At 43.8% G+C, this 16,001-nt stretch overlaps 1 protein-coding gene across 1 annotated transcript in view; it reads left to right on the top strand.

The window, feature by feature from the left end:
* Nucleotides 1–16,001, top strand: part of LOC126170316 (chordin-like protein 1) — a 762,532-nt gene that overhangs the window by 707,482 nt on the left and 39,049 nt on the right. Inside the window, exons 6-7 of the mRNA XM_049920752.1 lie at nucleotides 3,163–3,256; nucleotides 10,038–10,134. Coding sequence (XP_049776709.1) covers nucleotides 3,163–3,256; nucleotides 10,038–10,134 — 191 coding nt within the window. The remainder of the gene's footprint in view (nucleotides 1–3,162; nucleotides 3,257–10,037; nucleotides 10,135–16,001) is intronic.

Genomic DNA, 16,001 nt, shown 5'->3' with positions numbered 1-16,001 from the left:
CAAACCGTCATCGAACCCATCGTTCTACCATTCCTAGACCGGCAAGGGAACTTGCTGTTCCAACAGGACAATGCACGTCCGCATGTATCCCGTGCCACCCAACGTGCTCTAGAAGGTGTAAGTCAACTACCCTGGCCAGCAAGATCTCCGGATCTGTCCCCCATTGAGCATGTTTGGGACTGGATGAAGCGTCGTCTCACGCGGTCTGCACGTCCAGCACGAACGCTGGTCCAACTGAGGCGCCAGGTGGAAATGGCATGGCAAGCCGTTCCACAGGACTACATCCAGCATCTCTACGATCGTCTCCATGGGAGAATAGCAGCCTGCATTGCTGCGAAAGGTGGATATACACTGTACTAGTGCCGACATTGTGCATGCTCTGTCGCCTGTGTCTATGTGCCTGTGGTTCTGTCAGTGTGATCATGTGATGTATCTGACCCCAGGAATGTGTCAATAAAGTTTCCCCTTCCTGGGACAATGAATTCACGGTGTTCTTATTTCAATTTCCAGGAGTGTACTTAAACCTAACTAACCTAAGGACAGCACACAACACCCAGCCATCACGAGGCAGAGAAAATCCCTGACCCCGGGCGTGGAAAGCGAGAACGCTACCGCACGACCACGAGTTGCGGGCGACTCGAATAGAAGAATCTGTCGGAAACGTTCGGTTTGTCCAGTTGGCACTACATTTTCGAGTGTCCACAGCTCCACTTACTATCTGCAGATGACAAAATGACAATATGTAATATCGGATACCAACACTGAACTACAGATAAAAAATTCAATCGACAAATAAACCCATACCTATCAGAATACCAACACGCAAAACAAAAACCCTACGAATTTACACACTTTTGCAGACAGGGGACTGTGAGGGGTACCGAAGCCTTAATTTGAAGAAATGATATGGTGTCTAGCGCTGTAAGTGTTAGAGTGGATTAATGTCAAGGAAGATTTCTGGAAGACTGTTGAACTTTCCTTAGAACAGAGTTTGAAGGGTATAGTGGAGGAAAGGAGGAGATATACGAGGTGCGACAATAAAGTAATGAGACTGATTTTCTTTGTAAGATGTGACAACCCTGCAGGCTTGCCTAGGCACAATAACTTTGACCTTGGTCTATAAGCTGCTTGTAGTCCAAGCGGCACATCGATACAACTCCTGAGTCGTGAGTTGCGCTGTAATAAGTTAAACGTGTTTGTGTCTCTCATCACGGAAATGGAACTGCATAATATTGCGCAACGGTCTGCCATTTCTTTTTGCGTTAAACTGGGTGAAAACACGACGACAACTTACGGTAAGTTTCAGAAGGCTTTTGGAGAGGAGATTATGTCAAGAGCTCAAGTTTTTTGTTGGCATAAAATGTTTAGTGAAGGCAGAACGAGTGTTAAAGATGAAGATCGCAGTGGACGACCGTCAACCTCACGGACGGATGTCAACTTGGCCATGATGCGTGAACTCGTACGATCTGATCGAATATTATCCGTGAAAATGATTACAGAAGAACTGAACATCAACCGAGAAACTGTTCGTCTAATAATAACTGAAGATCTTGGTATGAGAAAGATTTGTGCAAAAATGATCCCCAAAAATCTCACACCACAACAGCGAGAAACACGGAAAAATGTGGCAGCCGATCTGTTAGAGCAAACGGAAATCAATCCATAATTGTTCAGCCGTGTTATCACTGCTGATGAAAGTTGGTTTTTTTCAGTACGATCCAGGGACAAAACGCCAAAGTTCGCAATGGTGCTCAAAGGGATCACCCAGACCAAAAAAAGGTCGCATGTCAAAAAAGTCAAAAGTGAAATGCATGCTTGTGTGCTTCTTTGATTCCAAGGGAATTGTTCACAAAGAGGGGGTGCCTCCTGGACAAACAGTTAACCAATATTACTACAAAGAAATTTTAGAAAGACTTCGTGAAAGAGTTCTTAGAGTCCGTGCCAACATTGCTGATAATTGGATCTGCATCACGATAATGCGCCATCCCATACTGCTCTGCCAGTACAGCAGTTTTTAACCTCAAAACAAATTTCCAACCTAATTCACCAGATATCGCTCCGTGCGTTTCCAAGAGTCAAAACGGCGGTCAAGGGACACCATTTTCAAACAACACAAGATGTCCAAAAAGCTGTGACGAGGATCTTGGAGGACATTACAGAAGATGGGTTCCAGAGGTGTTACCATCAATGGCAGAAGCTCTGGAAAAAGTGTGTGCAGTCAGAAGGGAACTACTTTGTTCGAGACAACGCTAAACTTGATTAAAACGGTAAGCAACATTTTTTTAACATCACTCTCATTTCTTTGTTGTAGCACCTCGTATGTTCGTATACAGGGTGGTGAGAAAATGTGTGAAATGCTTGTAGGGATGTTACAGGGCAGGTTGTACTGAGACATAAATGTTAAGAAAAAAATGCGATACGTTGCGCCGTTTCCGAGTTATTTAGCATAGAATTTAGCCAATCGGGACGTCGCGCGCTCACACTCAAGCGGCCTGCCAGGGGTGGTGTTGCCCAACGAGTGCTTTGTCTCGTTAGCTGGAACTGGAATTTACGCGCGCGACGATCTGATTGGCTAACTTCAATGTTAAATAACTCGGAAACGGCGCAACGTATCGAATTTTTTTCCTAACATTTATGCCTCAGTACAACCTGCCCTGTAACATCCCTACAAGCATTTCACACATTTTCTGACCACCCAGTAGAAACAACAGCAGTATGGGCCTGGAGAGGATTGAAGAATAAATGGCTTGTTTATCTTCGTAGTTATTGAGATACATAGGATTAGTATAGATGTTCCAGGAATTTGGGGAGAGGAGGGAATTTCATCAAATGGCGAAGGACGCACATAGGAAAGAGAAGTAAGGAAGTCAGGGCGGATTCGTAGCACTGTACGGGCTTGTAAGGCGTGGTAAAATTTTGAAGGTGTCCATTTGTGGTCAGGCTTCACTATTTTATGCAGCCGTGGCCCACGGCTTCATGACGTAGTGAGACCTGACGACCGCGGGTGTGTCTGTTGAATAAACTGTGAGCCCTCTACTGATACGCTGTAAGCCCTCTGCTCGATGTGCCGCACTCGCTGGCATCGCTAATTTGTTTACAGCATTACAAACTGAAAATATGCCGCAGCCTGTAGTCGACTAGTGGCCTGTTGGTGTGTTCCAGGAGGGAGTGGTGATCTGCGAGACGCAGACGTGCCCGCCGCTGGACTGCAGCAGCCCCGTCAGCACGGGCAGCCACTGCTGTCCCGTCTGTCCCGGTGAGTAGGCATCCTCTACCTCCAGCTTCCGCTCCAGTCGGGCTAGCACACTGGACAAAAAATTAGTCACTCCCAGGAGACATGACGCTTCCGCAGTGTAACACCGCCTGTAACCTTGGTACGAGGGGCGTTTGAAAAGTCCGTGCAAACATAAAAATTACTTACGCGTTTGGGGTAAACCTTTTTTATTTTTCGACATAGTCTCCTTTTACACTTATACACTTCGTCCACCGCTTTTCTAATTTGTTGATCCCTTCTGAATAATAGGTATTGTCCAAGTCTGCAAAATACCTATTGGTTGCTGCAATCGACTCCACGTCTGAATAAAATCTTTGTCCCGCCAGCCATTTCTACAAATTGGGTAACAAATGGTAGTCCGAGGGAGCCAAGTCTGGAGAGTAGGGGGGGATGTGAAACGAGTTGGAATCCTATTTCCATTAATTTTGCGACCACAACTTCTGAGGTGTGTGTTGGTGCATTGTCGTGATGGAGAAGGACATTTTTGCGGTCCAGTCGCCGGCGTTTTTCTTGCAGCTCGGTTTTCAAACGGTCCAATAACGATGAATAATATGCATCTGTAATAATTTTACGCTTTTCCAGATAGTCGATGAGGATTATCCCTTACGAATCTCAAAAGACAGTCGCCATAACCTTTCCGACCGAAGGAATGGTCTTCGCCTTTTCTGGTGCAAGTTCTGCCTTCGTAACACGTTGTTTAGATTGTTGTCAGGTCTCAGGAGTATAGTAATGTATCCGTGTTCCATCCACAGTGACGAAACGACGCTTAAACTCCTGCGGATTCTTCCTGAACAGCTGCAAACAATCTTTGCAACACCTCACACGATTTCGTTTTCGGTCAAGTGTGAGCAATTGCGGAACCCATCTTGTGGATAGCTTTCTCATGTCCAAATGTTTATGCAAAATATTATATACCCGTTCATTCGAGATATCCACAGCACTAGCAATCTCACGCACCTTAACTCTTCTGTCATCCATCACCATATCATGGATTTTATCAATGGTTTCTTGAGTCGTAACCTCCACAGGGCGTCCAGAACGTTCAGCATCACTTGTGCCCATATGGCCTCTCCGAAAATTTTGAAACCACTTATAAACTGTTCTAATCGAAGGTGCGGAGTCACCGTAATGTTTATCAAGCTTCTCTTTAGTCTCCTGAGGCGTTTTGCCTTTCATAAAGTAATGTTTAATCACCACACGAAATTATTTTTCGTCCATTTTTTGACAATCACTCGACTTCCTTGATTCACAAGAATGCCAAACACAAACAAATAGACCAATATGCTGAAAGTTGGTGCGCGTTCTTTCCAAAGATGCTACTAACTAAACATGACCTCGATAGGCACCGGTGGTGCCATGTCTCTGACTTTGCACGGACTTTACAAACGCCCCTCGTAATGTCTCGTATTCGGCGAGGATGAGGGTCCACTAGTTTCTACAGATACGTCTTATCCAACTGAAGCTTCCCATTGATGATTATATCCAGTAGAATTACCAAATTGCGGAACGTTTATTGATAACACTTACCTGCTACTGCAAATAGTCCCTGGCATTTTCTGTGGGATTGAGAGTGGGTGATTATGCGCGCCAGTCGAAGAGAGATAGGGTATCCGAGTGTTTGTCAAATCTGTAACGTATACATGCAGGTCCGCAAACGCGGTTGTTGTCATCTTGGAAGAACGGGAGTGTGCAGAATATACTCATCATGAATAAATACAAGAAAGGGCAACACTTGCTCACAAAGATTGTTGAAATAATCATCCTGGTACCTACGACAATACAGACTTTCTGGGCGAATTTTATTGATGAAGTCTTCTCGGTTTATCAGCCGAGTCGTGGCGTCGTCTTGTCGCCAAGTTTCGACGAGTTTCCTACGTCATCTTGAGGCGAAGTACTTCGTTCACGTTCACGGAAACCTAAATTAATGGACCAACGTCATGCTACGGAAAGCACACGCAAAACAACACAGGACCACCTGACCTACACCCTCCATACATTTTGGGTTAAACACCCCATTGGGTCGGCGTTGCACTCAATGCCTTCCATCGTTTGAAAAAAGGCGAAACTGCCAGTAGCCGGACTAAATTACACTCCTATAGTCCGTTATTCTCCAGATTATGTGTAAAGACGTGCAGCTTTATGTGACGCATGAACAATACTCTTTTGAGAGGCACCCGTCCTGAAATGTGTATTGCACGCAGTTGCCTGCATAATGTTCTCTCCGAAACTAGCAGAGAAAAGTAAGGAGACTGATTTTTTATCTACCAAACTTATTATTTTTTTTTCAAACAACAGTATCGTCCTCTTTCAAGGTAGTTTCCTTCCGCAGCTATGTACCGGCGGAGACGATGTTCTCAGTCTTGGTAGCAGTGCTGACAGGCTTCAACTTGTACGACTTTTAACAAGTCGGTCACATTCTTTCGGGCGTTCCCCAGAGTCCCAAAATGATATCCTCTTAAAAACTTTTTCAATTTCAGGAAAAGAAACAAGTCACAACGACTCAGATCAGGTGAATATGGGGACCTTGAAACTAGAGAAATGCCTTTTGAAGTTAAAAACTCCGAGATGGAAGTGGCCGTGTGCATGGGGTGTTGTGATGATGCAGCATCCACTTCTCTGCGATATTCAGTCTCACTCGATTCACGTTTCCCTGAACCTTTCAACGATATCTTTGTAAAGTAATTGGCTGATAGTCTGTCCTGGAGGAACAAATTCTTGACGCATAATGCCCCTAGTGTCAAAAAACCACAACAGCATTGTTTTGACCCTTGACTTGCTCATTCGAGCTTTTTTCGGTCGAGGAGATGTCTCGAGTGTACCACTCCTCTCTCTGGCGCTCTGTCTCGGGATCGTATTAAAACATATGGGTTTCATCACCTGTGATCACGCGACTGAACCATTCGTGGTCAGTTGCAGTCCTCTTAAGGGGCTCCGGAACGCCCTATACTTGCAATGTTAAAATAACGCTTATAAATTACATCTTTCCCCACAAAGTATTTGAGGTAGGAAGTTGAAATTTTTACAGATTATTTATTGGAATATGGGCTACAACTTAACACAGGGATTTTACAAAATTTTAGTTCAGTTATTAAAGATGATTTCTTTTCAATTGTAATGAAAATTCACAACATTTTTTTGCCATTTTTTATTTATATATTCAAAAATATACAGTTTTTTTGGAAAAAGGCTGTGTTAAATTATGCAGAAGGTACTGTGTAACATTTACTGAAAGTTTGAAACAAATATGTTTGGAAGATCCTTAGAAAACATGTAATTAGTATGAGAAAATAAAAGTTTTGGGAATCGAGCGACAAAGATTAGATTAACTTTTTAGTGCATTCCAGGTCCATAGGATGGATTATCTTCATCCTCTGCAAACTCCTCCTCCAGCTTCCTCTTGTTCCTCCTCCTGTTTACTCTTGCTTGTATTTCTAGACTCTTTACAGCCCTGTCTGCAGCCCGAAGGCGTTCCTTGTCTAAAGCAAGCATCACTCGTACCACGTTAGAACCTATCTTCATTCTCATATTTCTAAATACCTTGCACCTTACAATGTTGCCATCATTGAAAGTCGCAACGGCATCATACACACCAAAGTGAAGTGTTTCTATTCCAACAAATACAGGCTTGGGGATTCTCGACCATATAACACTATTTACACTTTCATTGGGGTTTTGAGTTTTTCCGTGAATACACTTTTTCAACAGTTCAGGTGCTGCTAAGTCTCTGAAAATAGGTTTTATCACCTTCATTATTGCATCTCACATCACTAAAATGTACCTGATGAACACGGACGTCAATAATAACACCATTTGACAGCAGTTTAACAGCGCCACAGTGGGTCACGCCCATGTAGAACACATTTTTTAAAAAATTTAAAAATAGTTGTAGTCTTCGGAATTGAATAAATTATATATCTATTAAAAGGTAATAGTCTGCAGATTCAGAAAACGCAAAAAAGTAAAAATTGAACTTTTCATGATTTTGAGCCTTTCCGGAGCCCCTTAAGAAGAATAACGTACACGTTTCTTCGACTGTCCTGCTCAGTTGTGAGATTTTTCGGCCATACTTTGACTCAGACCTTTCGCATGTGCAAATATTCGGTCAAAATTTGATGTACGGTGAAGGTGTTTAACAGGCCGCTCATCATCCTTACTGTTAAACGTCGGTGTGATCTCACAAGAGCACGCATGCGTTCGATGTTTCCGTCGATTTTTGAAGCTAAAGGTTTCCCTGAGCGAGGTTCACTTTCATCGTGTTCTCGGGCTTCCAAAAACGATTTGTGTCACAGAAAAACTTGTGCTCTTGATAAGGAATGTTCCCCACAGGCCTGCTTCAATTTTTCAAAGGCCACATTCGCGTATTCTACAAGTTTAATACAAAACTTGATTGCGTAACTTGCTCTAAATTCCGCTGCTTCATTTTCCCAACACACGACAAAAACACAACTCCACTGATGGCGCTCTCAGAAATCACGTGACGACTGTACAGAGGTGAAACTCGGACTGAGCATCTGGGAAGTAGAACAACACAGGCTTGTCAGATCGCTCGCGGTGTTGTCAGTCTCGTAGTAACGAGACTCACGCCTCGTACATTTATTGTTTCCTGTCAGGTTTGAAACCGACTGTATTGACAAGACATTTCACTCGCCCCCAGTCACTGTCGGCTAAGATTTTTTTACGACCACTGCCCTTACTCCGTGTTGCATGACTGGAAATGGTACACGGTCCTTTGTAGACACGTTCGACAGTCCGTGCTGAAACACCTACAGATCTGGCAACTTCATTCGCAGAGTTGTCATGGACACGGCGAAACACACAAGCTTCTTGCCATCCTGCCATGTGTGTACCTACAAGGGAACCTCCCCATCGCACCCCCCTCGAATTTAGTTATAAGTTGGGACAGTGGACAGGCCTTGAAAAACTGAACACAGATCAATCGAGAAAACAGGAAGAAGTTGTGTGCAACTACGAAAAAATAAGCAAAATATACAAACTGAGTAGTCCATGCGCAAGATGTGCAATATCAAGGGTCATCGCAGCTCAGAAGCGCCGTGGTCCCGTGGTTAGCGTGAGCAGCTGCGGAACGAGAGGTCCTTGGTTCAGGTCTTCCCTCGAGTGAAAAGTTTAATTTTTTGTTTTAAGTTTATGTGACAAACTCTTATGTTTTCAGCACTTTTTTGGGAGTGATCATCACATCCACAAGAAAATCGAAATCGGGTAAGGTAGAAGAATCTTTTTACCCATTCGCCAAGTGTACAAGTTAGGTGGGTCGACAACATATTCCTGTCACGTGACGCACATGCCGTCATCAGTGTCGTATAGAATATATCAGACGCGTTTTCCTGTGGGGGAATCGGTTGACCTATGAACTTGCGATCAAATGTTTTCGGTTCCCATTGGAAAGGCACGTCCTTTCGTCTACTAATCGCACGGTTTACCGATGCGGTCGCAAAACACAGACACTAAAGTTATTACAGTGAACAGAGACGTCAATGAACAAACGGACAGATCATAACTTTGCGAAAATAACGAAATTAAACTTTTCACTGGAGGGAAGACTTGAACCAAGGACCTCTCGTTCCGCAGCTGCTCACGCTAACCACAGGACCACGGCGCTTCTGAGCTCCGATAACCCTTGATATTGCCTATGTTCGCATGGACTACTCAGTTTGAATATTTTGCTTATTTTTTCGTAGTTGCACATAACTTCTTCCTGTTTTCTCAGTTGATCTGTGTTCAGTTTTTCAAGGCTTATCCAGTGTGCCAACTTATATCTAAATCTGAGGGGGGTGCGATGGGGAGGTTCCCTTGTTAGATCCACTTACTGCTCTTTCCATAAAATCGACTGGCACATACACACCACTTTGCTGTCATGCCTTACGTCAGCCGTAAGGGGCCAAACGACCGCCATAGCAGCTACACACCACCTACAGCGCTACAAAGCGACAGGATGACGATGATGTTTGGTTTGGGGAGCGCTGAACTGCGCGGTCGTCAGCGCCCGTACAACGTCCAAATTTCACGCAGTCCAATTTTCACACAATCCAATCTAGTTACTGCCACAAATGATGACAATGATGATGAAATGGTGAGGACAACACAGACACCCAGCCCTCCGGGCAGAGAAAATCCACAACCCGGCCGAGGATCGATCCCGGGACCCTGTGATCCAGAGGCACAAAGCGACGGGGGTGCCTAATACATGGTGGTCATAGTGTCTCGATCCATTTATGGGAAGTAATGGATGCATTTACATTATGTGCATGTATGTTTATTGTCAATTAATGGCAAATCTCATTTCAATCATTTCCTCAATTACTATTTTTACGTGTACGTCTGACTTCATATCGCTTTTTACAAAAGTACCGATCAGTACTCAAACAGTGTGACTTGCTCTAGGTGTCTGTCTCTTTATCTTGTACATTGTGGAACTATTTCTCTTAGTAATAAGCATTATCGTGATCGTATCCACGTTGCAAAAGCGTAGCCATTCATTAATCGAAATGCGAAGTTTGTCCAAATCTTTCCATATTTCCTCGCGAGTGTCCAATGGCGGTACCTTGTAGTCAACTGCATCTTAAACGAATTGCGCTTGCCTCATACATCGAATGTGTTTATTGAGAACATGGAATGCAGACGCTGATAAGTTAGTTAAAAGAACTTTTCTGGGGCTAATAAGTGAGTCCACGCCCTAGAAAATTCGGTGGACTATTATGTACACAGAAAGTGCAACTGTACATGACTATTGTTTCACTTTGTGCAGGTCCACTCAGCTACAACCAGCAGTCATCGTCCATCACATTTAGTGATCCATCGGCACCCAGCGGACGCAAAGACAGAAACTGCATTTCCACTGGCAAGTAAGTACCTCTCCAGTTAATAACCTTAACGACAAAATATTTTCGGTGAATTACAGAAGACCTAAGGGTGGCTCATTTTATAACTGCAGTAATGTCATGTTCTTAAAGAAGAACCGAATCTATAAGTTTACGAAAAAAGATATATAATTGAGTTACTAGGAACGTGTTAATGAAAACCGCCAAAGAACTAGACTTAATTAACATAGGAAACTAATTAAGTAGGAAAAAATAAAGGATAGCTACTCGGAAGTAAAATTGAGAAGTGAAATCTCTTCAGAACTTGAGGTTAAAACATGAGTCGCATTAAGAGCTAGAATGTTGCCATTGATCTTTAACAGCAGTGTTGAAAACTTCATTAGAAAATGAAAAAATTAATAGAATATAAGAATTTTGATGCAGTTATACAAACCTATTAAGGGAGAATTTTCCAACAAGAATGATTAGCATTTGCGGATGAACGGCGATAGCAGATTGAGTGGTGAAGTCATTAAACAAATCTGCAGACAGATTTAAGAAAAAATGTATCTACATAACGCAGTCATTTATCATGTTTAAAGATTATTATTAATGTTATGTGCTATATTGAGCATGCAATAAATATTTATCAATTGTGAGTAAAAGTTCAGAAAAAAATTGAAATTTGTGGTAAGTTCCCATGGGACCAAACTTCTGAGGTGATCGGTCCCTAAGCTTACACTACACACTACTTAAGCTAACTTACGCTAAGGACAAAACACACACACACACACACACACACATAATTTTCCATAAGGAGCCCATATACATCGGATTATTATGTATGACTACACTGTCCTGAGTTAGCTTCACTTTAAAAATACTGTCGAAAGCAAAACTGACTTAAAATTATGCGGAGAACTGCTGCAAAAACTAGGTCAGATACTCGACCACCTCAGCAATCAATGGACGCACGTGCAGTGCCAATAGCTTAGTATCACCAAAAACATTTACTTTATAACAAGTTTTGTCAAAAAATACACCGTACATGTTTTTCTCTTTATATGAAAGTAGGCATATGTTCTGAAACTTATAAAAACCCTGGTAAATTAACAACCAAGTGATAAATGATTAATAGTGTTATTGGCGTAATTAACATTTAAGTGATTTGTAGGCTTTGATGCCCTGTCGAAGCGCATCGCCAATAAATTAATGTCGTAAGACCAAGAATCGTGAAACATCGTGATTTTTTGTGGTACAAACACACACACACACACACATATATATATATATATATATATATATATATATATATATATATATATTCCTGGAAATGGAAAAAAGAACACATTGACACCGGTGTGTCAGACCCACCATACTTGCTCCGGACACTGCGAGAGGGCTGTACAAGCAATGATCACACGCACGGCACAGCGGACACACCAGGAACCGCGGTGTTGGCCGTCGAATGGCGCTAGCTGCGCAGCATTTGTGCACCGCCGCCGTCAGTGTCAGCCAGTTTGCCGTGGCATCGCAGTCTTTAACACTGGTAGCATGCCGCGACAGCGTGGACGTGAACCGTATGTGCAGTTGACGGACTTTAAGCGAGGGCGTAATGTGGGCATGCGGGAGGCCGGGTGGACGTACCGCCGAATTGCTCAACACGTGGGGCGTGAGGTCTCCACAGTACATCGATGTTGTCGCCAGTGGTCGGCGGAAGGTGCACGTGCCCGTCGACCTGGGACCGGACCGCAGCGACGCACGGATGCACGCCAAGACCGTAGGATCCTACGCAGTGCCGTAGGGGACCGCACCGCCACTTCCCAGCAAATTAGGGACACTGTTGCTCCTGGGGTATCGGCGAGGACCATTCGCAACCGTCTCCATGAAGCTGGGCTACGGTCCCGCACACCGTTAGGCCGTCTTCCGCTCACGCCCCAACATCGTGCAGCCCGCCTCCAGTGGTGTCGCGACAGGCGTGAATGGAGGGACGAATGGAGACGTGTCGTCTTCAGCGATGAGAGTCGCTTCTGCCTTGGTGCCAATGATGGTCGTATGCGTGTTTGGCGCCGTGCAGGTGAGCGCCACAATCAGGACTGCATACGACCGAGGCACACAGGGCCAACACCCGGCATCATGGTGTGGGGAGCGATCTCCTACACCGGTCGTACACCACTGGTGATCGTCGAGGGGACACTGAATAGTGCACGGTACATCCAAACCGTCATCGAACCCATCGTTCTACCATTCCTAGACCGGCAAGGGAACTTGCTGTTCCAACAGGACAATGCAAGTCCGCATGTATCCCGTGCCACCCAACGTGCTCTAGAAGGTGTAAGTCAACTACCCTGGCCAGCAAGATCTCCGGATCTGTCCCCCATTGAGCATGTTTGGGACTGGATGAAGCGTCGTCTCACGCGGTCTGCACGTCCAGCACGAACGCTGGTCCAGCTGAGGCACCAGGTGGAAATGGCATGGCAAGCCGTTCCACAGGACTACATCCAGCATCTCTACGATCGTCTCCATGGGAGAATAGCAGCCTGCATTGCTGCGAAAGGTGGATATACACTGTACTAGTGCCTACATTGTGCATGCTCTGTTGCCTGTGTCTATGTGCCTGTGGTTCTGTCAGTGTGATCATGTGATGTATCTGACCCCAGGAATGTGTCAATAAAGTTTCCCCTTCCTGGGACAATGAATTCACGTTCTTATTTCAATTTCCAGGAGTGTATATATATATATATATATATATATATATATATATATATATATATATATATATATATATATATATATATATATATATATATTATAACTCAGTCACATCAATGCAATCTGCCAAAATAGCTCAAGATTATTGTTACTGAACAATAAAAAAAGGATTAATGATGTCACCTAACAAGGAACAAAGGAGTTCCATTATGTGATTGAAAAGTCCTTCCTCCTCTGAACACATTGGAACTTTTTCTTGGCCTAATCTACATCTACATGGTTACTCTGCAACTCACACTTAAGTGCGTGGCAGAGGGTTCATCGAACTATTTTCATACTACTTCTCTACCATTCCACTCTCGAATGGCGCGTGGGAAAAAGGACCACCTGAATCTTTCCGTTCGAGCTCTGATTTCTCTTATTTTATTATGATGATCATTTCTCCCTACGTAGGCGGGTGTCAACAAAATATTTTCGCATTCGGAAGAGAAAGTTGGTGATTTAAATTGCGTAAATAGATCTCGCCGCAAAGAAAACCGCCTTTGTTTCAGTGATTGCCACCCCAACTCGCGTATCATATCAGTGACACTCTCGCTCCTATTGCGCGATAACACGAAACGAGCTGCCCATCTTTGCACTTTTTCGATGTCCTCCGTCAATCCTACCTGGTGAGGATCCCATACTGCAGTGCAATATTCCAGCAGAGGACGGACAAGTATAACGTTGGCTGTCTCTTTAGTGGCTTTCTCGCACCTTCTAAGTGTTCTGCCAACAAAGCGCAGTCTTTGTTTTGCCTTCCCCACAAAATTATCTATGTGGTCTTTCCAATTTAAGTTGCTCGTAATTGTAATTCCTAGGTATTTAGTCGAATTGGCAGCGCGCCGGCCGGTGTGGCCGTGTGGTTCTAGGCGCTACAGTCTGGAACCGACCGACCGCTACGGTCGCAGGTTCGAATCCTGCCTCGGGCATGGATGTGTGTGATGTCCTTAGGTTAGTTAGGTTTAATTAGTTCTAAGTTGTAGGCGACTGATGACCTCAGAAGTTAAGTCGCATAGTGCTCAGAGCCATTTGAACCATATGGACCAATTGGCAGCCCTTAGACTTTTGCGATTTATCTTATACCCAAAATTTATCGCATTTCTTTTACTACCCATGTGGATGACCTCGAACTTTTCTTTGTTTACGGCCAATTGCGACTTTTCGCACCATACAGAAATCCTCTCTAGACCATTTTGTAATTGGAATTGATCGTCTGATGATTTTACTAGACGGTAAATTACAGCGTCATCTGAAAACAATCTAAGAGGGCTGCTCAGATTATCACCTAGATCATTTATGTAAACCGCGAACAGCAAAGGGCATATGACACCATCTTCCGGAACGCTACATATCACTTCTGTTCTACTCGATGATTTACCGTCTATCAGTACGAACTGTGACCTCTCTGAGAGGAAATCACGAATCCAGTCACACAACTGAGACGATACTCCATATGCACGCAATTGGATTAATAGTCGCTTGTGAGGAACGGTGTCAAATTCCTTCTGGAAATCTAGGAATATGGAATCAATCTGTGATCCCTTGTCGACAGCACTCATTACTTCATGGGAATAAAGAGCTAGCTGTGTTGCACTAGAACGATATTTTCTGAATCCGTGTTGGTTATGTATCAATAAGTCATTTTCTTCAAGTTGACTCGTAATGTTAGAGTACAGTATATGCTCCAAAATCCTACCGTAAATTGAGGTCAGTGATATGGGTGTGTAGTTCAATGGGTTACTCCTGTTTCCTTTCCTGAATATTGGTGTGACCTGTGCTACTTTCCAGTCTTTAGGAAAAGACCTTTCGTCTAGCGATCGGTTATATATGATTGCTGAGAAAGGCGCTATTGTGTCCGCATACTCTGAGAGGAACCTGATCGGTATACCATCTGGGTTTCGTGACTTAGGTGCACCTGTGGAGCTAACTGCTAAGGTTGGAAGGGTGTTGAGCGGCCCGAAGGACTGACGAATTTGTCTCAGTGCAGCAGACGGATCACCAAAGTCATGGCCAAATCAGTTCGTGAGACACAGTGGACTGGCTTTTACCCTAAGACTTTTATCCATAACCTGATGCCCCAGATCTTGTCATGGCCAACTGCTTCTTCCATCGCCAAGATTCGAACTGGTGACGTCGGGATCAAGTACCTCACCATTAGCGAGTGCTGCTCAAACCGACTGCAGACGCTGGTCTCTATTCACAAAGATAATTATGATAGCCCTTAAGAAAATGAGAATGGAGAAGAAAGGAGGACTGAGGATTATCGGCCTGTCGACGACGAGGTCATTAGAGACGAAACGCGAGCTTCAGTATGTTGGAGAAGCGTGGGGTAGGCAACCGGACATGGCATTTCCGAAGGAACCAGCCTGCTTTTTAGGGAACAGGAATGAGCGAACGTGGATATGAACAGATTACACCCCGAATTTTTAATTTTAAAAAATGTCTTATGTCCGTAATGTACTTACCGATTAGAGTTCTGGCGTACAGTGCAGCCAAGAGTTTTATCAGCCCAACAGCAAACGGCATTGGCACGTTGGTAATACCGTCTCCCGCTCGATCACCGAAGTTAAGCAACGTTGGTCCCAGCTAGTACCTGGGTTAGTTACCGTCTGGGGAAAACTGGGTGCCGTTGGTTGTAAGAACATGCAAGTCGCCGAAGTAGCGCCCAATTGAAAGAAGGCAGTAGCGCCACACGACATTTACTTATTTTTCGTCAAATAACAGGTGTGCCAGTGGTGGGGCAGAGGGAGTCCCAGTTCTGTCTGAACCACTAACAAACATCGCTCGAAAAACGAGAATGAAATAACTGGACAACATTGATCTGGGTAAGAGCCGTTTAAGGGGAGTTTCTACCAAAAAAATTAACTTCTACTTTGCCGATTTCAGCCCAATTTCAAAATCATGTCTATCACGTAAAGATGTAGCAATACCCAACTGCAGAAGTCCAGAACTTCATTCGTTTTTGAGCTTTTAATTTTTAATGTGATTTATAATGATATTCTTGAAAACCAACATGTGGTACTCAGACCTCAGTTTTCACATTCCAGATTTTTTAGATACGTTCCCAAGACATAGTTCAACAGTTCCGAGCATTCATTTTATGATAAATGTTATTACTTTACTTTCAGCATATTTTTCAAATTTAAATCTTTAATTTTCGG

This window comes from Schistocerca cancellata, chromosome 1 (assembly GCF_023864275.1).
Source record: "Schistocerca cancellata isolate TAMUIC-IGC-003103 chromosome 1, iqSchCanc2.1, whole genome shotgun sequence".
Taxonomy (NCBI): domain Eukaryota; kingdom Metazoa; phylum Arthropoda; class Insecta; order Orthoptera; family Acrididae; genus Schistocerca; species Schistocerca cancellata.
This window is presented reverse-complemented; position numbering and strand designations above follow the sequence as displayed.